General features: G+C 46.2%; 1 protein-coding gene across 1 annotated transcript; it reads right to left on the reverse strand.

Moving 5' to 3' along the window:
• Positions 1-4,508: 4,508 nt before the first annotated feature.
• Positions 4,509-16,681, reverse strand: MRI1 (methylthioribose-1-phosphate isomerase 1). Its single transcript, XM_040346641.1, has 6 exons — positions 16,506-16,681; positions 14,321-14,556; positions 10,102-10,274; positions 7,600-7,776; positions 4,912-5,136; positions 4,509-4,825 (listed from the first exon to the last, which is right to left on the reverse strand). The coding sequence occupies exons 1-6, from the start codon at positions 16,635-16,637 to the stop codon at positions 4,704-4,706; spliced, it is 1,065 nt and encodes a 354-aa protein (XP_040202575.1). The 5' UTR covers positions 16,638-16,681; the 3' UTR covers positions 4,509-4,703.
• Between the last annotated feature and the right edge of the window lie 2,591 nt (positions 16,682-19,272).

A 19,272-nucleotide genomic window follows, 5' to 3' on the forward strand; every position in this document is an offset into this window, starting at 1 on the left:
GAATTTGCGAATGATGCTTCCTATGGTGTCTCTTGGTATGTGTAACATCTTTGCAATCTTCTTATAGCCATTGCCCTTTCTGTGAAGGGTAATCACCTCTTCTCTTGTCTTCCTGGTGCTTATTAGGCTTTATTGCTGCTCCCTGACATCCACAGTTGGTTTCAATACCTGATTTAAAACACTTCAATGAACCTCTGTTCTTCAGAGTGGTAGTCTTTAAGGGGTTGAATAATTGTGTAAATGAAGAATTCACAAAATAAACATTTACTACTGTATTACAAAACCAATTGATGTCATTTTAGTTGCATATGGTTCTTTAACCTCCCTGGCGGTATGATTCTGTCTGGAATTACGTACCAAAAGCGGTACATTTTTTTTCATGGAAATTTGGTGATATGTATTATAGGCCTGCAATTCTTAGTAATTACTTACTTAAACCTGACCAAAACAAGACTCTAGTAGACATTCCAGATGTGATAAATTTGAAACACAAAACACATGAATTATAATTAATCAATAATATAATTTTATTTAACAAAGCAATGAAAAATAAAGAAATTAGTCAAAGAAAGAAATTCAATACACATCCATAGTGTGAAACACTTTGAAGCAAGGAAATAGACAAAGTCCGACATTGCAATCTGGGCAATAGTACCTTGATTCTTTTCGGACTTTTTTCCCATTTTCATCCCTCTTGGCGCAGCAAACGACGCACATCCTGGTAGGCGCTAACTTTCGTGCGGTTGGCGGTACAGGTTCCAAAAAATGACGACCTGTCAGGCGCTCTGGATTCCCAACGTCAACAGAGCGTCGTCCGTGTCTGTTAGCAGACACTGATGCCGTCGGGTGATTGATAAAGATCTGCTCAGCCAACTTCCAAATAAAGTCCGAATGAACAAGAGGTATGTTCGTGTTTTTTTTGTAAAGGATATAGGCGTTCCAAAGACATTGTTCAAGGAGATGCCTAAAAATCTTTTTATAGTACTTCTTTTGTTGTTTTCGCATCGCCGGGTAAAAAGTCATCGCCTGATCGGCTCGGTCGACACCTCCCATTGTGTGGTTATAGTCGATCACGACTTGTGGTTTCAGCACTTCGTTTCCGTATTTTGTGCGGACCATGGCAGTGGAGGTGCTGTGCACGGTGCTCATGAGACACACGTCCTTTTTGTCTCGCCAGCGCATTGCCATCATTTTGCCCTTTTGAAAGGCAACCATCTCTCCTTTTTTTATTTTTTTATTGCCAAACGTAGATGGCATGTCACGCCGGTTTGGCCTCACGGTACCATACCCATCCGTTTTATTGAGGAGCAAAACCTCATAAAGTTCTGGTGACGTGTAAAAATTGTCTGTTGTCACGCAGTATCCCTGGTTCAGCAATGGGTCCAGCAGTGACAGGACAGAAGACGTGGCCATCCCATAGCGGCTGTACCTGGGATTGAATTTGGTACCTTTCCCGGTGTAAATTACCGAATTCCATATATAGCCGGTGGATGATTCACATAGCATGTAAAATTTTATCCCAAAGCGCGCTCTTTTGGACGCAATATATTGGATCCAACTCAGGCGTCCCTTGTAGGCCATCAGACTTTCGTCCACACTTACGTCCCTTTCTGGCACATAGGTCCGCTGAAAGTTGGCAACAATCATCTGGCACACCTCCCAGATTTTTTTCAGCTTTGGCGCAGGATGTGTGGCCTCGTCAAATTCTTCGTTGTTGGCGAAGTGCAGGTTTTTCATTATTAGTGAAAAGCGATACTCGGACATCACAGTGCCAAAAAACGGAGTGGCCAGCATCTTATTGGTGGTCCAGTACCACTTCTGGAGCGGTTTGCCCACCACCCCCTGAAGGATGATGAGTCCCAAAAAATTCCAAATGTCCTCCTCGGTGACCGGTTCCCATTTTCTGGACCTGGAAAATCTGCCACGCAGCGTAGCAGATTGCTGATCGTGGTAGCGATTGGTCTCCGTCACAATTTGTAAAATGACCTCCTCAGATAAAAAGAGTTTCAAATACGCCATAGGGTTGTCGGCCTCCACATTTACCTTCATCCCAGGAGATCCAGTAAATCGGAACCTCGGGGGCGCTGTCTGGTCCGCATCACTGTCTATAGGGCACCAAGTGCGCACATCACTCAGGTCAGGTGCGGGATCATCTGCGGCGTCACTTTCTATATCAGTGTCAGTGTCAGATCCAGATGATAAATCTCCATATGATTCACTGTCGCTCTGATCTGCGAGCAACTCCGTGTCGCTGCCGCTATCGCTGTCGCTCAGCTGGTCCAAAAGCGCATTTGGAGGACAGCGCTTTTTTGATGCCATTTTTTATATGGTTTATAAGGTTTTATATGTCAGCAATGACAATGGCAAGGGGCAATGAAAGGGCACTGTGTCAGTTTTCAAAGTGATACAGTGTAATCCTCTCAGATTACATTGTATCACCACCTTTTTATGTGTTTGTGTTGGTGCAACATTTGAATTTCCCTCCCAGTTCCGTTCCCATGCACCATTGCGGTGCATGGGAACGGAACCAGGAAGTCAGATGAGCGATGGACGGCGCGGTGTGTGTCTCGGCGGCGATCACAGCAATGATAGATCATCGCTGGATCGCCTGGACAAGGTAAGGAACACCGCTGCGCTCTCTGCACATTCACCCCGAGCGCGACTCGGACTAACCGATAGTAACATAAAAAACCAGACCCGAGTCGCGCTCGGGTTTACCGTCAGGGGGGTTAAGAAGTCCTTGTAGGATTTCATTCTGAATACAATTACAAATGTACACTAAATTCCCTAAAACCCTTTACAGCATTGGGGGGGTTGAATAATTTTGAACAAACTGTATGGACCTCGTACTCCTAGGTCAAAATGATTTTTTTTTTTTATGTTATTTTAAGTTATTCCTATCCACATTTATTTCCAGAGTACTTGCCATGCTCTTCCCGACATTTTGCTGCCATTTGCAGCCCTCCAGCCCTTTCCCTTCGTTTTTTAGAGACATTTTTGTAGTCAAAAGTCCGGGTCCCCATTGACTTCAATGGGGTTCGGGTCAAAGTTCGTTCCCGAACCTGAACTTTTTTTTCAAAGTCCGGGTTCGGGTCCGAACCCGAACATCCAGGTGTCCGCTCAACTCTATTTACAAGTGCTGTCAGTTGACAGTGTTAAATAAATTTCTTTCTTGCCTCAGCATTTTGCCCGACCGGGTGTGTTTGGCTAGTTATTTCCCACACGTATGCTGCCATGGAGCATGTCAGGAAAAAGGAAAATTTATTATCAAATACTTACCGTAATTTTCCTTTCCTAATAGACGCCATGGCAGCAGGAGTCCCTCCCAATGCTTGGAGTAGGCTAGTTACGGAACATGGCTGAGAGCCCACAGCTGAAATTTATAGGGAGAGGTCCTATTGGGTAGTTATGGAGGCGGGGCCAACCCACACGTATGCTGCCATGGAGCCTTTCAGGAAAGGAAAATTACGGTAAGTATTTGATAATAAATTTTCCTTTTTTTATAATATAGATTAATATCCTGGTGCTTGAGCCTGCAGTAAAATGAGGAAGGTGTAGAACCTCTAAAGCCTCGTACACACGATGGGTTAACCAGAGGACAACGGTCTGAAGGACTTGCTTTAAAATTTATTAGATGAATTAATAACCGATAGGTCAAAACCGATCGTTAGTATGCAAAACCATCGGTTAAAAACCCACGCATGCTCAGAATCAAGTTGACGCATGCTTGGAAGCATTTGACTTAGTTTTTTTCAGCACGTCGTTGTGTTTTACGTCACCGCGTTCTGCCATGATCGGTTATTTAACCTATGGTGTGTAGGCGTGACGGACCATCAGTCAGCTTCATCGGTTAACCTAAGACAACGGTCCTCCAGACCGTTGTCCTCTGGTTAACTTATCGTGTGTACAAGGCCTAAGGGTTTTTACTGCCAAGCTAAGGACACATTGGCAGCAGAGGGGTAGTTAAAACAGATGGTTGATCCATTTTAAAGCGCTTCCCCACAGCTGCGCACCTCCCAATTTACATGGTGACTGGAGGGATGAGTTCATATGGCCACAGTTGCAATGCTTCTCTAGAGTTTGGCTTTATGGCCAAAGGAGGTTTAAGTGGCTGTAAATCTCAGACATGAAAAATTAACAAAAACATATCCCTTCTCTAGCGTGTACTGGTCTCAGTCCAGAGCACTAAGTTTATTTTCTGTCTGCTGCCTTGTTCCTCTGCTACCAGCATGAGTCACCTCTGACAAGTATTCCTGACACCAGGAAAAAAAAGGATCAGGGAAGAGAGCTTCAGCACACAGCCTGTGATTGACAGCCCCAGCTCTGTTCCTGTGTTCTGTCTGGAGGGAGTGGAGGTGTCCCTTCCCTCCAATCAGCTGTCAAAACTCTCCTCACTAAGCTCTGCAGAATGTAACTTCCGCTCTCCACCTGGTTCCTGACAGCTCAGACAAGCTGTAGAAATTCTGCACTTTGTATTTAGATAAGAGAATATTGCAGATAAACAGGTACAACTTATGTAGAAGGGTTTGTTTAATCTCTGTGTATCACCTCCGGCCAGTCACTTCACTTGGTATGCAGAATGTAAGGATTTACAAAAACGTTACGTTTCAGAGATGATTGGAATGTCAGTTAAACCCGTTGCACCCCCATGTTGCCTCGCCCTCTTCATTCACTGGATTATTTTATTACACTATAGAACATTTTTAAAGACCACGGCTCAGTCCAGCTTTAAGGTCCCCTGGTTTGAAGACTCCGATCTCTGTGATTATTCCAGTAATCAGCTCATGAGGAGTGACATCAAATGCTGGGTTCCAAACTCCAATACCTGAAAGAGAAAGGAGCAGTCAGTGTGAAGCCAAGTCTGTAACATCACACATCTCCCAGATATAAACTCTTGGCACGTCCACCTACCTGGAGCTGCCACACGGACGCCATTAATGTCGGTCAGCTCATGGCTTGGCCTCTCCTCGATCACGATGCTGGCTCCTGTCGGAAGACTGAGGTCACATGATGTGCTAGGTGCGGCCACATAGAAGGGTATTCCATGATACTTGGCAGTGATGGCCAACTGGTATGTTCCAACTTTATTAGCCGTGTCCCCATTGGCCACCACTCGGTCGGCTCCCACCACAACAGCTGAGGAAAGAATCAAGAGTAATTGAAGACTTTTCATTTCAGTTTAGGATACTTTAAACAGCAATCCATAAAAGGTTCAGATCTGTGGAGTGGGTGAGGTTGGAGAGTGTACAGGTCCATCTTATTAAATTAGAATATCAAAAAGTTACTGGTAATTTATTTCAGTACATCAATTCAAAGAGGGAAACTTTTTTTTTTGTGAGCTGGCGCCATCTGGTGGTGAGCCGTTGGTATTACAAGTTAAGCATTACAAGTTAAACAGCAATTCTAATGTAATTTTTCACTATTTTTCACTGCCATCTTCTTCCCTCTAATTAGAACCCCCAAACATTATATATATTTTTTATCCTAACACCCTAGAGCAGGGATATGCAATTAGCGGACCTCCAGCTGTTGCAAAACTACAAGTTCCATCATGCCTCTGCCTCTGGGTGTCATGCTTGTGGCTGTCAGTCTTGCTATGCCTCATGGGACTTGTAGTTCTGCAACAGCTGGAGGTCCGCTAATTGCATATCCCTGCAATAGAGAATAAAATAGCGATCGTTGCAATACTTTCTGTCACGCCGTATTTGCGCAGCGGTCTTACAAGCGCACTTTTTTGGGGGAAAAATTAATTTTTTTTTGCTGTAGTGATGTACTAATTACTAAAGTTATGGGGGCGTGGTCTGAAATTGTCGTGATCCCAATCCCTGCATCGGTTACCCTGTCCAGTAGTCTATGATCTATGAGGATATAATCTATCCTCGAGTACGTCCCGTGCACAGGGGAGTAAAAAGTGTAGTCACATGTTTTGGGGTTTTACGCTATGCTGCACCCTTGTTTCTTTTTTTTGCTCTGCACATTTTGAATTGCCTGGATGTCATATCATCACCATTTGGAAGTGTCTATCAGTACCATCTAACTGGTTTCGTATGAATTGGCTTTGTATTGAGTAATATCCATAAGAATGCCCTTGGAGTTCCATAGACCTATTAAGCATTGGAGTCGATTTGGATCCTAGTTATCATTATAAGCTTGATCGGCCTGATAAGTGTATACTTACTTGGGTCCGATCCCTCTGGTAAGCCTCTCAATATCATTATTTGGTAAGGGATCTTCTATCAATTATTTTTTGATCACACAGTCACTTTCAACCGATCAATTTGGGTTGTTTCACAGACTTTATTCTTAATTTTTTCACTGTGGACTATGGGCCAGATTAACAAAAAATTGCGGCCGTGTAACGTAACCCGTTTACGTTACACTGCCGCAAGTTTTTAGTGCAAGTGCCCGATCCTCAAAGCACTTACCTGGAAACTTGTGGCGATGTAACGTAAAGTCGTCCGGCGCAAGCCCGCCCAATTCAAATGGGGCGGGCACTATTTAAATTAGGCGCGCTCCCGCGCCGGACGTACAGCGCATGCTCTGTCTTGAAATTCCCGCCGTGGATTGCGCACAGTGACGTCATTTTTTCGAACGGCGACGTGCGTAGCGTCCATTCGTATTCCCGGACGTCTTATGCCAAAACAAAAAAAAAATTGAAATTCGACCCGGGAACGACGGCCATACTTTAACATGGCTCGACTAAAGTTAAGCCATGTTAAAGCAGGTGTAAATTTGCGACGGGAAAAAACTTTGTGGATCGCCGTAAATCCTCATTTGCATACCCAACGCTGGAATACGACGCGAACTCCCCCCGCGGCGGCCAAAGTATTGCATCCTAAGATCCGACGGTGTAAGTCAATTACACCTGTCGGATCTTAGGGCTATCTATGCGTAACTGATTCTATGAATCAGCCGCATAGATACGACAGGAGATACGACGGTGTATCAGGAGATACGCCGTTGTATCTATTCTGTGAATCTGGCCCTATATGAACATTTCTGGTGTTCTTATGTCATTTACTTTAAGACTCATCTACACTGTCTTTTTCACTTCTTTTTAGCGCTACACTTATTTTCTATCTTTTACAAGTGAAAAAGAAGACTTTTCTACCACTTTAAAGTCTCAATCAAAATATATATTTTTTTCTTACTTTTGCTTAAGGTACAGTGGTTAGACTGGAGTACAGATTGAACTCTTACAGAGTTTCTTACTATGATTTTACTGCACACTGTAAGCTTCCAATAGTGTGCATTAGAAGCCGCAGCAAGTCAGATAGAGGCAGCCTTGCTGGATGACGTCCAACATCTGTCCCTTTCTTTTCCGCATTCATTGGATTTCAGTTCTTTCAAGCATGGAGGCTCAGCATCACATATTTGCATTAGCCAGTCTACATGCAAGAGCAACCTCCTTAGGCATGCCCAATCCTCCAGATTAAATTCTGCCCATCAAGGCATTCTGATATTTGCATAATTCCTCTATAATAAGAGCACATGGTTTGTATCAGGACTCAGAGCTCCTATCAGGAACCCTTCTTCCCTACTCTACCCAAAACTGCAGCGTAGCATTAAGAGAAGTCTGTGCCACAAGATGGACCTCACCATTGACATGCCGCTCTCGCATGGTGACCGCTGCCATGCTGTCTGTGATGAGAGTTGCCGGCATCTTTTCATACACCAACTCATAGGCCGTGAGTCGGGAGCCCTGATTATAGGGACGAGTCTCTGTGCAGAAGACATTAGACAGACGGCCAAGGGAGTGGAGCGAGCGTATCACACCTGTATGAAGAGACAGAAGAAAATATAAAACACTTCTTACACAGAAATTGAAGAGTCCGAGCTAAAACAAGCAATGTCAGTTACTGGCCTGGCTTAGGCTGGATTCACACCTATGCAGTTTTAGTGCTTTTTGCTGATTTGAACTACAGAACATGTTCCATAGGAAACCATGTTAGATTGACTGTAGTGCAAATCTTCAAAATGCAAAAAAGCACTAAAACTGCATTGGTGTGAAGCCAGCCTAAAGGCCCATTCACACTGTGTGCAGGGACTGCTATTTTTCTGCACTTGCTCAACACCAGTCACCATAAGGGCACATTGAAACTGTTCAGAATAAAACGCTGCCTTCAGGTATGCTGCACACCTGAAAAATAAAATAAAAAAGAGAAAAAAGGAAACCATGCCTTGCGTTGTAATACCACAAGACACCAAACACCACTGCCAACAGACACAAACAAACACACACACTAAAACAAAGCATATTAGTGTGCGGCTAGTGTGATCTGGCCCTTAAATGTAACTCCATTGTTGTTAAAAAAAACTAAATAATCTGAGTGATCAGTGTACATTGCAGGGATTTTAACAAACATTAAAGCAGATTACTACCTTTTTTTCTGCTCTGAAGAAATAGCTGAAATAGCCATATTCTTATGGATACTAATTCTGAATGGGAGGGTCTGGCTCATTATAATCACCTGGTGCACTCTCTGTGTTCTTATGAGAAAAGCTGCAGGGCCGTCTTTTCCTGGCACAGGGATGCACAGGTGTTGTGTGCTTCCCTGTGACGGTGTCCCATTGTTGTGTACTTGGACATGCAGTTGCACAGACACAGCCGATGTGTCCCAATGTGACATGCGAGTGCCCAAATCCTGGCACCAGAAATGTGCCCAGAATGGTGCAGACACTGCGCTTGCACTGCCTGAGGGAAGCTAAACAAAAAAGTAAGCCGAAAAAAAAGCATTGTGTTTTATCAAAACATTAATTGCTGGCTAAATAACTTTAGCAACACGGACTTTGAGATAGGAAACATGCTTTAAGGCGGGGGTCCCCAACCCCTGGGCTGCGGTCCTGTGCCAGTCCACGCCCTGTTTGCAGCCGGGCTGTGAAGGTTGCACTGTCCGGAGGTGTGGCGGGCGAGCAGAGAGATGACATCTCTCACCGCTTTTCAATCCTTACTTTTGGATAGGACGGAACCTACCACTGCACCGAGGCCTGCCTCTGTGCTCAATGGAGCAACGCGCATGTCTGTGGGTGTCACCAATGCAGTGACAAACCGCATCTGGCGTCAGGCGATGGTGGCAAGGGACACGCCGAATCTGGCGGCAGTGGCAAGGGACGCGCCGCATCTGGCAGCAGTGGCAAGGGACGCGCCGCATCTGGCAGCAGTGGCAAGGGACGCGCCGCATCTGGCAGCAGTGGCAAGGGACGCGCCGCATCTGGCAGCAGTGGCAAGGGACGCGCCGCATCTGGCAGCAGTGGCAAGGGACGCGCCGCATCTGGCGGCAGTGGCAAGGGACGCACGCCGCATCTGGCGGCAGTGGCAAGGGACACACGCCGCTTCTGGCGGCAGGCGACGGGGGCAAGGGACACACTCAGGGCCCCCACTGATTCTGCATTATGGGAAGACAAGTTATTTCATTTTTTATTACAATGTAATAATAGAAATAAGGTGCTTCAATCATCCTGACACCATATCAACCATGGTGTTGTGATGATTGATGGGCCAACACCAGCCATTCCCCCGACAAATCACCCGTGAAAAACTGCATACCCATCCGCTTCTTCCACAAAGCCAGTTTCTTTCTCCAAAATGGTTGGGGACCGCTGCATTTGCAAGTAAAAAGTTGACCTGTGAATACTTTCCGTGACCCTGACCTGGAACAAGTATGTCCCGGAAAATTCCCAACTTTTCTTGATGCAACAGTGTTATGGGTCAATGGCTGGATAGCCCAGCGATGGGCCTTTCAGGAAAGGGGTTATCAATCCCAGCCTCCACATTTATCAGCACAGGCTTCCTTTACCCAGAGCCACATCTATAAAGCAACCTAGCTAGGAGCCTAGGGTCTAGTGGATGTCCAGAGGGCCCAACCTCAAAGCTGTTCACCTGCCCGTCACTTCACAAGGAAGGATAGACATAGTGGAGCCATGTAGTACAGACAATGCCAATGGGGCAAGTTCTCCCAATTCTTATCAATGTTGGTCAAAGGTATGGGTGGGCCAATGCAACTACCTTTCCTATGGTCCTGCCCTAATACCAAAATCCGTATTTGCCGTCACCTACACAATTTCCCCAGGAACAGGGCAACCCCATGGGAAGCCTCTTACCTAGAGCTGTGCCATAACCAGCAGTAGCCAAGGACCCCGTGTTGCAGTGGGTCATTATACAGACACCGCCAGGTGCTTGGGTGGTCTCCAGGATGTGCTGAGCTCCCAGATCTCCGATCATTTGATTGTCTTTCACATCTTGTTTTAGAAGAGACTCTGCCCATTGGATGGCACTATAAAGAGAACGAGAACCAAGGGATTCAGATGGGTAAGAAGTGACTTGTGGATTTAGGAACCTCAAACATCCAAGCACAAGGTTGCAATCCCTATATGTCTGTGGAATTTACCTGCCAATGGATTTTTCACTGTGACCAACCATTCCTGTAATAGACCTCTGGTAGTCATAATGATCCCTCGGCTATGCTCTGGTTTAGCAGTACTGCGTCCCAGGTCAGCTCCATGCTCATTGGACAAAAACAGCGACAGTTCCCTGTCCAATGAGAAGGTTGGATGAGCAGTGATGACACGAGTAGTTGCCTTGCTGAGCCAAGAAGGAGGGTTGCTTACAAATATCACCTATCGGAATGAATAGTCTATGTAATGTGTTTAAATCACAAGACTGGCTGTACAGAATTACAAAACCATTGTCAGGTAAAACAGAAAACGTGTATTCAGCTCTGAATTTGCCTCCAAGGGAAACTTTTCCCAATTGTTTGTGTATTTTTTTACATTCTAGGGGGTTCATAAACGTTTAGTAATTTTATATAACATTTTGATTTTGCCAATAAACATTACAAGTTTATCCACAACATTGCGATAAGAGAACACACACGTTTTTATGATAAGAGTACAGCAGTACATTTAGGTCTCATACAGATGGACGCCTGGGGCCAGATGTAAGATTTGGGCGCATTTCCACATCCGGAAGATACAAGTACTGCGTACAGACACCTATAGACCTCAATGGCTGTATATCGATTTACACCAGTGCCTGTGTAAAGACTCACACACACGTACATACAATTCTATATGCCAACTATCTGTGCCCAGGAGAAAACATCCCTACGCATGAGTATGTACATAAAAGTACCGGCATATACCTCCCTACACCACATACTTGGGGCGGAGCAATATTCCCAAGCTCACATGCCATTTGGCCAATGAGGCCTTGTTCTTTCTGGCAGATTCTGCCAATACATTAGTTAAAGCAGAACTAAAGGGTGAATACTTACATGTCCAACAGTCCCTCTCCGGCATCTTTGAGCCACATAACTGGCCAACAAGGGGAACTAAAGGGTGAATACTTACCTGTAAACTGTCATCCTTGGACCACTTGATTGGCTGGTGGGAGATAACATCACTCCTGGGCATGTGCAGGAACTAGTCATCCCTGGCACTCAGAGACCAGTCAAGCACTGTAAGCTGAGCTGTGCATGCGCAGCTCAGCTTACAGTGCCGCAGAAGACCGAGCAGAAAGGAAGAAACATTTTATTGCAGAAGAGACAGTGTATGCCTCTTCTGCAATAAAAGCCTGTGTGCTCATTGTTTCTTACAGTGAAACTTCAGTTCAGCTTTAACCACTTGACCTCCAGAAGATTTACCACACTTCGTAACCAGGCCATTTTTACTTACTTTAACTGACAATTGCACAGTCATGGAACACCCGAATAAAATGTTTCCTTTTCCCCCCCACAAAGCTTTTTTTTTTGTGGCATTAGATCACCACTGCGGTTTTATTTTTTATATTAAAAAAAAAAAGTGTGCGCATAATTATTATTAATATACACACACACACACACACACATTATATATATATATATATATATATATATATATATATATATATATATATATATATATATAAATAAAATAAAAAAAACACACACACACACACACACACACTTTCTGCTATAAAAAGTAAAAACATATCCGATAACAAAAAAAATCTTATATTAGAAAATAAATTTAGGCCAATATATTCCGCTACTTGTTCTTGGTAAATATATATATATATATATATATATATATATATATATATATCCCCAATAAGCTGAGAGCACTGATCGGGAGACGGTCAGCTGCTGGTTTTTCAGCATGCTCGTCCAACAAAAGTTAACCAAACGGCCGGCTTTTTTGGACCAGCTGACATTCACAAAGATCGAATGTCGGACGTTTTTTATTAAACCACCCGATGTCTCCCGACATTCGATCTGTGTGTACTAAGCTATCTACAAACTTTGGGATATCTCTCTCTCTCATACATACAAGTTTTTTATATATATATATATATATATATATATATATATATATATATATATATATATATATATATATATATATATATATATATATATATATATATATATATATATATATAATTTAACACACACACACACACACACTAGTAATAGCGGCAATCAGCGAATTATAGCAGGACAATCTGACACTTGGTGGAAACCAGTGACACTAATACAGTGATCAGTGCTAAAACTATGCACTGTCACTGTACTAATGACACTGACTGGGAAGGGGTTAAACAACTAGGGTCAATTAAAGGGTTAAATGTGTGCCTAACCAGTGTTTTTATATTCTATGTGTGCGTTTTTTTTTACTAAAGGATGTGATGGATTTTTTCTGCAGGGAAAGAAAATCTATCACATCCCTGCTGACAGAACAGAGCTCTGCCTTGTTTACATAGGCAGAGCTCTGTTATGTGTCTCTCCTCGATGATTAGCGGCAAGGATGAGCTTGGGCGTGTCCGCAAACCCCATGTGCACAAGCCTGCCAGGAAGCTGACAGTGCGCAGCGCTAATCACAGGCAGTGAGACATTTCCCAATCTGTGCAGCTGCGCATCGGGACAATGTCTCACTGCCTGTGATTAGCGCTGCGCAGTGTCATCTTCCTGGTGGGCTTGTGCACATGGGGTTGCAGAGATGCCCTAGCTCATCCTTAATTAGCTGGTGAGCATTCATTGGCCGGCACCCGCTGATCAGCTTCTGCTGTGACTAATCACAGAAGAAGAGGCATGCCCCCTACCCGGAAGTGCAGAATCACATATAGGAGAAGGGATCACCGCTTTAGCTAGATGTGTGGAAATGGCACTCTCCTCAAGGTGGAAGCATCAGGTGCAGGCTAAGCATATAGCAATTAGAGGAGGGAAGATCTGGACAGCCGCACTCCAATAAAAATGCCTTTATTGTGCAAAATAACAAAAGTACAAACCACAGCTATCCATATAGCTATGGCCAAGCACTCAGCCCCTGGGCGGGATGCAGGGTGATGTCCACCAGCACCTTGTTGCTTTAATGTGTAAGTAGGAGGCAGGATTATCTCCTTCCTCCATTTTTTTTATTGTTTTTCTCCCCCTATAATTTTTTCCCTTTTTACCCCAATTGATGAGTTTTAAAAGTAGTTGATTGGCCCTCATACGTACAGAATATTTCTTTCAGATTATATGCATCGCTCCTGATGAGGCGATATAGTCGCCGAAACACGTCGAGCCAACGCCATCCTAGATGCTATACGTTATCATATATGATGAGATCTAGCAAAAAAAAATTATATTTGATGTTAACTTATGTCTTTATATGGAGCCTGCTGGCCAAGATATTTTGTATAACTTGTGTTCATTTGTTAAAATAGTTTTTTCAAACCGATCCATTGTTCCACTTATGTGCCTCATTCAAAGTCCCGAACCCGTTCCCAATTTTAATATGACCAAGCACGGTTGAGAGTGTGAAACGCGTCAGTTTTTTGGCCTGCACTCTGCTGTGGTTTGTACTTTTGTTGGAGTGCGGCTGTCCAGACCTTCCCTCTTCTAACTGCTATATATACACATATATGTTGACTGCCCTGTAGCCTGTAGCTGTAAATCTGCTATGGGGTGGTCAGCAAGTGGTTAAAGTAGATCTAAATCCCAGTACACAAATGCAACATACTGCAGCTTACCAGCTCCTAGGACCTAGTCACACTAGTGTGTTGTGATAATGCATGGCACCCCACCTTACATACATTGGTGGGACTGGCTGGTTGGCCAACAATTTTCCACCTAAATAGTAAATTGAAGAATGTTGGGCGATGGGACCACATAAGCCACCGACTAAGTGAAATTTTGATTGGTTGATCAGAAACCAGCCAAAACTCAAACAGCTGTAGACAGGAGCCGATTGACTTACCAGCAGGTCTTGGCGTGTGGGAGGAAACCAGAGTCATGGGAGGAACACAATGAAATAACAATAAATGGGGATTCCACTTAGACCAGGCATACCCTGTACACACCTCTCAGTCAGCCCCTGGGCTGTGACCCCCGGCTTCTCGGCCTCCCCAGCCAGAAAGGAATTCAGTTCATCGGATGCTCTCTTCATATTGACAGCAGTGGGCCGGGCTCCCACCAACAGCTCCATGGACTCCCGAACGAAGGTGAGAAGATCGGAAACCTGCTTCGGGGGGCGGGAGGAAAGCTCAACAGCCAGGCTCAGAGAGCCCACAATGGCAATGGCTGGAGCTCCGCGGACCTACAGATATAACAGAGCATCTTTAGTCCCATCAGCACCCACATCTCACCCATTTCCAAGCTTGGGCTGCTTTAACACCATGCAGAATACCCGAAATGTACCGTACTTCCTGTAATAGATTACTTCCTGTGATTGCCAGCGCCATCTAGTGGCCAAAATGCAGTTCATAAGGAACCGGCCAAAACAAATGTTCTCAATAAAGTATTTCAGAAAACTACACTGCTATTCAGACATGGATTACATGATGCCGAGGATCATAGAACATGATCTATTACAGAAGGAAGGGCCAACATGTGCGACATTCCCCAAACTAATGTTCTATATAGTGCAGCATGACAACATGCTACTAGTTGTGCCCCGTCACATGGTACATCGGGGGCAGTGGTGGGTGGGGAGATCATGTGGTACATCGGGGGCAGTGGTGGGTGGGGAGATCACATGGTACATCGGGGACAGTGGTGGGAGGGGAGATCACATGGTACATCGGGGGCAGTGGTGGGTGGGAGATCACATGGTACATAGAGGGGGTCAGTGGTGGGAGGGAAAAAAAATCACTACATGGTACATGGGGGGGTGGGAGTGGTCACATGGTGCACAGGGGGGGCAGTGGTGGAAGTGGAGGTCACATGATGCATTAGGGGGGCAGTGGTGGGAGTGGAGGTCACATGGTGCATGGGGGGGGGGGCAGTGGTGGGAGTGGAGGTCACATGGTGCTTGGGGGCAGTGGTGGGAGTGGAGGTCACATGGTGCATGGGGGGGGCAGTGGTGGGAGTGGTCACATGGTGCACAGGGGGGGCAGTGGTGGAAGTGGAGGTCACATGGTGCATTAGGGGGGCAGTGGTGGAAGTGGAGGTCACATGGTGCATGGGGGGGGGCAGTGGTGGGAGTGGAGAGCACATGGTGCATGGGGGGGGGCAGTGGTGGGAGTAGAGGTCACATGGGGGGGCAGTGTTTGGAAGCGGAGGTTACATGGTACATGGGGGGGGGGCAGTGTTGGGAGTGGAGGTCACATGGTGCATGGGGGGGGGGGGGAGAGTTGGGAGCGGAGGTTACATGGTGCATGGGGGGGGCAGTGGTGGGAGTGGAGGTCACATGGTACATGGGGGGGCAGTGGTGGAAGCGGAGGTCACATGGGGGGGGCAGTGGTGGGAGCGGAGGTAGGGTTGCCAACTCATCCCTTTAAAACAGAACACATATTAATTACACAGGTTCTGTGGCTGATTAAGGAGGTAATTAAACTCACTTGGTGCCTTATTTGCATTAAATTAGCCTCAGAACCTGTGTAATTAATATGTGTTCTGTTTTAAAGGGATGAGTTGGCAACCCTAAGCGGAGGTCACATGGGGGGGGCAGTGGTGGGAGCGGAGGTCACATGGTACATGGGGGGGGGCAGTGGTGGGAGCGGAGGTCACATGGTACATGGGGGGGGGCAGTGGTGGGAGCGGAGGTCACATGGTACATGGGGGGGGGGCAGTGGTGGGAGTGGAGGTCACGTGGTACATGGGGGGGGGGGGCAGTGGTGGGAGTGGAGGTCACGTGGTACATGGGGGGGGCAGTGGAAGTTACGTGGTACATAGGGGGGGCAGTGGTGGGAGTGGAAGTTACATGGTACATAGGGGGGGGCAGTGGTGGGAGTGGAAGTGACATGGTACATAGGGGGGGGCAGTGGTGGGAGTGGAAGTGACATGGTACATAGGGGGGGCAGTGGTGGGAGTGGAAGTTACATGGCACATGGGGGGGCAGTGGTGGGAGTGGAGGTCACATGGTACATCGGGAGGCAATGGTGGGAGTGGAGGTCACGTGGTACATCACATCAGGGGGGCAATGATAGGAGGGGAGATCACATGGTACAGTGCAGTAGTCACGTGCTTATTCCGCTCTCCCTGATTGGCAGAAAAAAAAATCAGATGCCCTCTCCCCGCCCATGTGTCTTGAACCCCGCCCCTCACCTTCATGGTCCTGATGGCCTCGGCTCCTTCCCGCACTCCGCTCACCGGGTCATACTGGCTGGTGTGCGGCAGCAGTAGCTGATTGAGGACCTGCAGGGAGCCCCGGCTGTACCGCACCGACTCCAGAGACATGGCGAGCACGGCGCTTCCTCTCTCCGGCCTATGACCACGTGTCTGCCGGGCCGTACTGACACCGGGGCGGGGCTATGTGCTTGCAGATTGTTACCGTATGTAGTCTAATAGAGGCGCCCTGGCCCCATTCAAACCCACAGTTTTTTTGTTTTGTTTTTACATGTTTTTCGCGTGGCATCCATTAGGCAGCCCCATTCATTTCATGGGACGGTCCTACATGTGACAGACACGGCAAAGTAGCTCCTGGAGGTTCTTGCTGCGTTCAGTTTTGCTTTTTTTTTTTTTTTTTGCATCTGCTTGCCAATAACAATTATTGACACAGCAAACATAACTCAACACAGCCAATAATATCTAAACCACTGGTAACAAAAGTGAGTACACCCCTAAGTGAAAATGTCCAAATTGGGCCCAAAGTGTCAATGAGGTAGATTCAGGTAGGGGAGTGCACTGCTACGGCGGCGCAGCGTACCGCTTTTACACTACGCCTCCGTAAATTACTGGAGCTACGCTTCATTCACAAAGCATTTGCTCCGTAATTTGCGGCGGCGTTTCGTAAAAGGGGCCGGCGTAAGCGCGCGTAATTTAAATGATCCCGTAGGGGGCGTGGATCATTTAAATTAGGCGCGTTCCCGCGCCGAACGTACTGCGCATGCTCCGTCTGGAAAATTTCCCGACGTGCATTGCGGTAAATGACGTCGCAAGGACGTCATTTGCTTCGACGTGAACGTAAATGGCGTCCAGCGCCATTCACGATTCACTTACGCAAACAACGTAAAATTTCGAAAATCGCGACGCGGGAACGACGTGTATACTTACCATTGGCTGCGCCTCCTAATAGCAGGAGCAAACGACGTAAAACACGACCGCCGGGCACGCGTACGTTTGTGAATCGGCGTGAGTATGCAATTTGCATACTCTACGCTGACAACTACGGGAACGCCACCTAGCGGCCAGCGTCAGAATGCAGCCTAAGATACGACGGCATAAGAGCCTTATGCCAGTGGTATCTTAGGCTGCAGTCGGGGTATCTAGCTTTCTGAATACAGAAAGTCGATACGTCGGCGCTACTTGGCAATTACGCTGCGTATCTATGGATACGCAGGCATAATTGCTTCCTGAATCTACCCCAATATTTTGTGTGGCCACCATTATTTTCCAGCACTGCCTTAACCTTCTTTGGCATGGAGATCACCGGAGCTTCACAGGTTGTCACCGGAGTCCTCTTCCACTCCTCCATGATGACATCACAGTGCTGGTGGATGTTAGAGACCTTGCGCTCCTCCACCTTCCGTTTGAGGATGCCCCATAGATGCTCAATAGGGTTTAGGTCTGGAGACATGCTTGGCCAGTACATCACCTTTACCCTCAGCTTCTTTAGCAAATCAGTGATCGTTATGTTGGAATACTGCCCTGCAGCCCAGTCTCTGAAGGGAGGGGATCATTCTCTACTTCAGTATGTCACAGTACATGTTGGCATTCATGGTTCCCTCAATGATCTGTAGCTCCCCAGTGCTGGCAGCATGCATGCACCCCCAGACCATGACACTCCCACCATCATGCTTGACTGTAGGCAAGACACACTTGTCTTTGTTCTCACCTGGTTGCCGCCACACACGCCTGACACCATCTGAACTAAATAAGGTTCTAGTAGTCCATGTCCTTCAGCAAACTGTGGGCTTTCTTGTGCATCATCTTTAGAAGAGACTTCCTTCTGGGACGACAGCCATGCTGACCAATTTGATGCAGTGTACAGCGTATGGTCTGAGCACTGACAGGCTGACCCCCCCACCCCTTAAACCTCTGCAGCAATGCTGGCAGGACTCATATGTCTATTTCCCTAAGACAACCTCTAGATTTGACGCTGAGCACGTGCACTCAACTTCTTTGGTTGACCATGGTGAGGCCTGTTCTGAGTGGAACCTGTCCTGTTAACTCGCTGTATGGTTTTGGCCACTGTGCTGCAGCTCAGTTTCAGGGTCTTGGCAATCTTCTTATAGCCTAGGCCAGTGATGGCGAATCTTGGCACCCCAAATGTTTTGGAACTACATTTCCCATGATGCTCAGCTACACTGCAGAGTGCAAGAGCATCATGGGAAATGTAGTTCCAAAACATCTGGGGCGCCAAGGTTCGCCATCACTGCCCAAGGCCTTCTTTATGTAGAGCAACTATTTCAGATCCTCAGAGTTCTTTGCCATGAGGTGCCATGTTGAACTTCCAGTGACCAGTATGAGAGAGTGAGAGCGATTACACCAGATTTAACACACCTGAGACCTTGTAACACTGAGTCACATGATACCAGGGAGGAAAAATGGCTAATTGGGCCCAATTTGGACATTTTCACTTAGGGGTGTACTCACTTTTGTTGCAAGTGGTTTTGACATTAATGGCTGTGTGTTGTTACTTTAAGAGGACAGCAAATTTACACTGTTATACAAGCTGTACAGTCACTACTTTACATTGTAGCAAAGTGCAATTTCTTCAGTGTTGTCACATGAAAAGATAGAATAAAATATTTAAAAAAATGCGAGGTGTACTTACTTTTGTGAGATACTGTGTGTTTTTTGTAGTTGCTGCGTTTTTGGAAAGGAGTGGCAACTTTTTTTTTTTTTTTTTTAAACAAATGTTGATTTGACC

This window comes from Rana temporaria, chromosome 3 (genome assembly GCF_905171775.1).
Source record: "Rana temporaria chromosome 3, aRanTem1.1, whole genome shotgun sequence".
Taxonomy (NCBI): domain Eukaryota; kingdom Metazoa; phylum Chordata; class Amphibia; order Anura; family Ranidae; genus Rana; species Rana temporaria.

Bases quoted from the DNA above. Each gene is read 5' to 3' on its own strand.
- MRI1 (XM_040346641.1), bottom strand. From the start codon at position 16,637: ATGTCTCTGGAGTCGGTGCGGTACAGCCGGGGCTCCCTGCAGGTCCTC. The intron at 14,557-16,505 runs GTGAGGGGCGGG...TTATATCTGTAG, and splicing joins AGGCCATCAGGACCATGAAG to GTCCGCGGAGCTCCAGCCAT. The intron at 4,826-4,911 runs GTAGGTGGACGT...TTTCTCTTTCAG, and splicing joins CGTCCGTGTGGCAGCTCCAG to GTATTGGAGTTTGGAACCCA.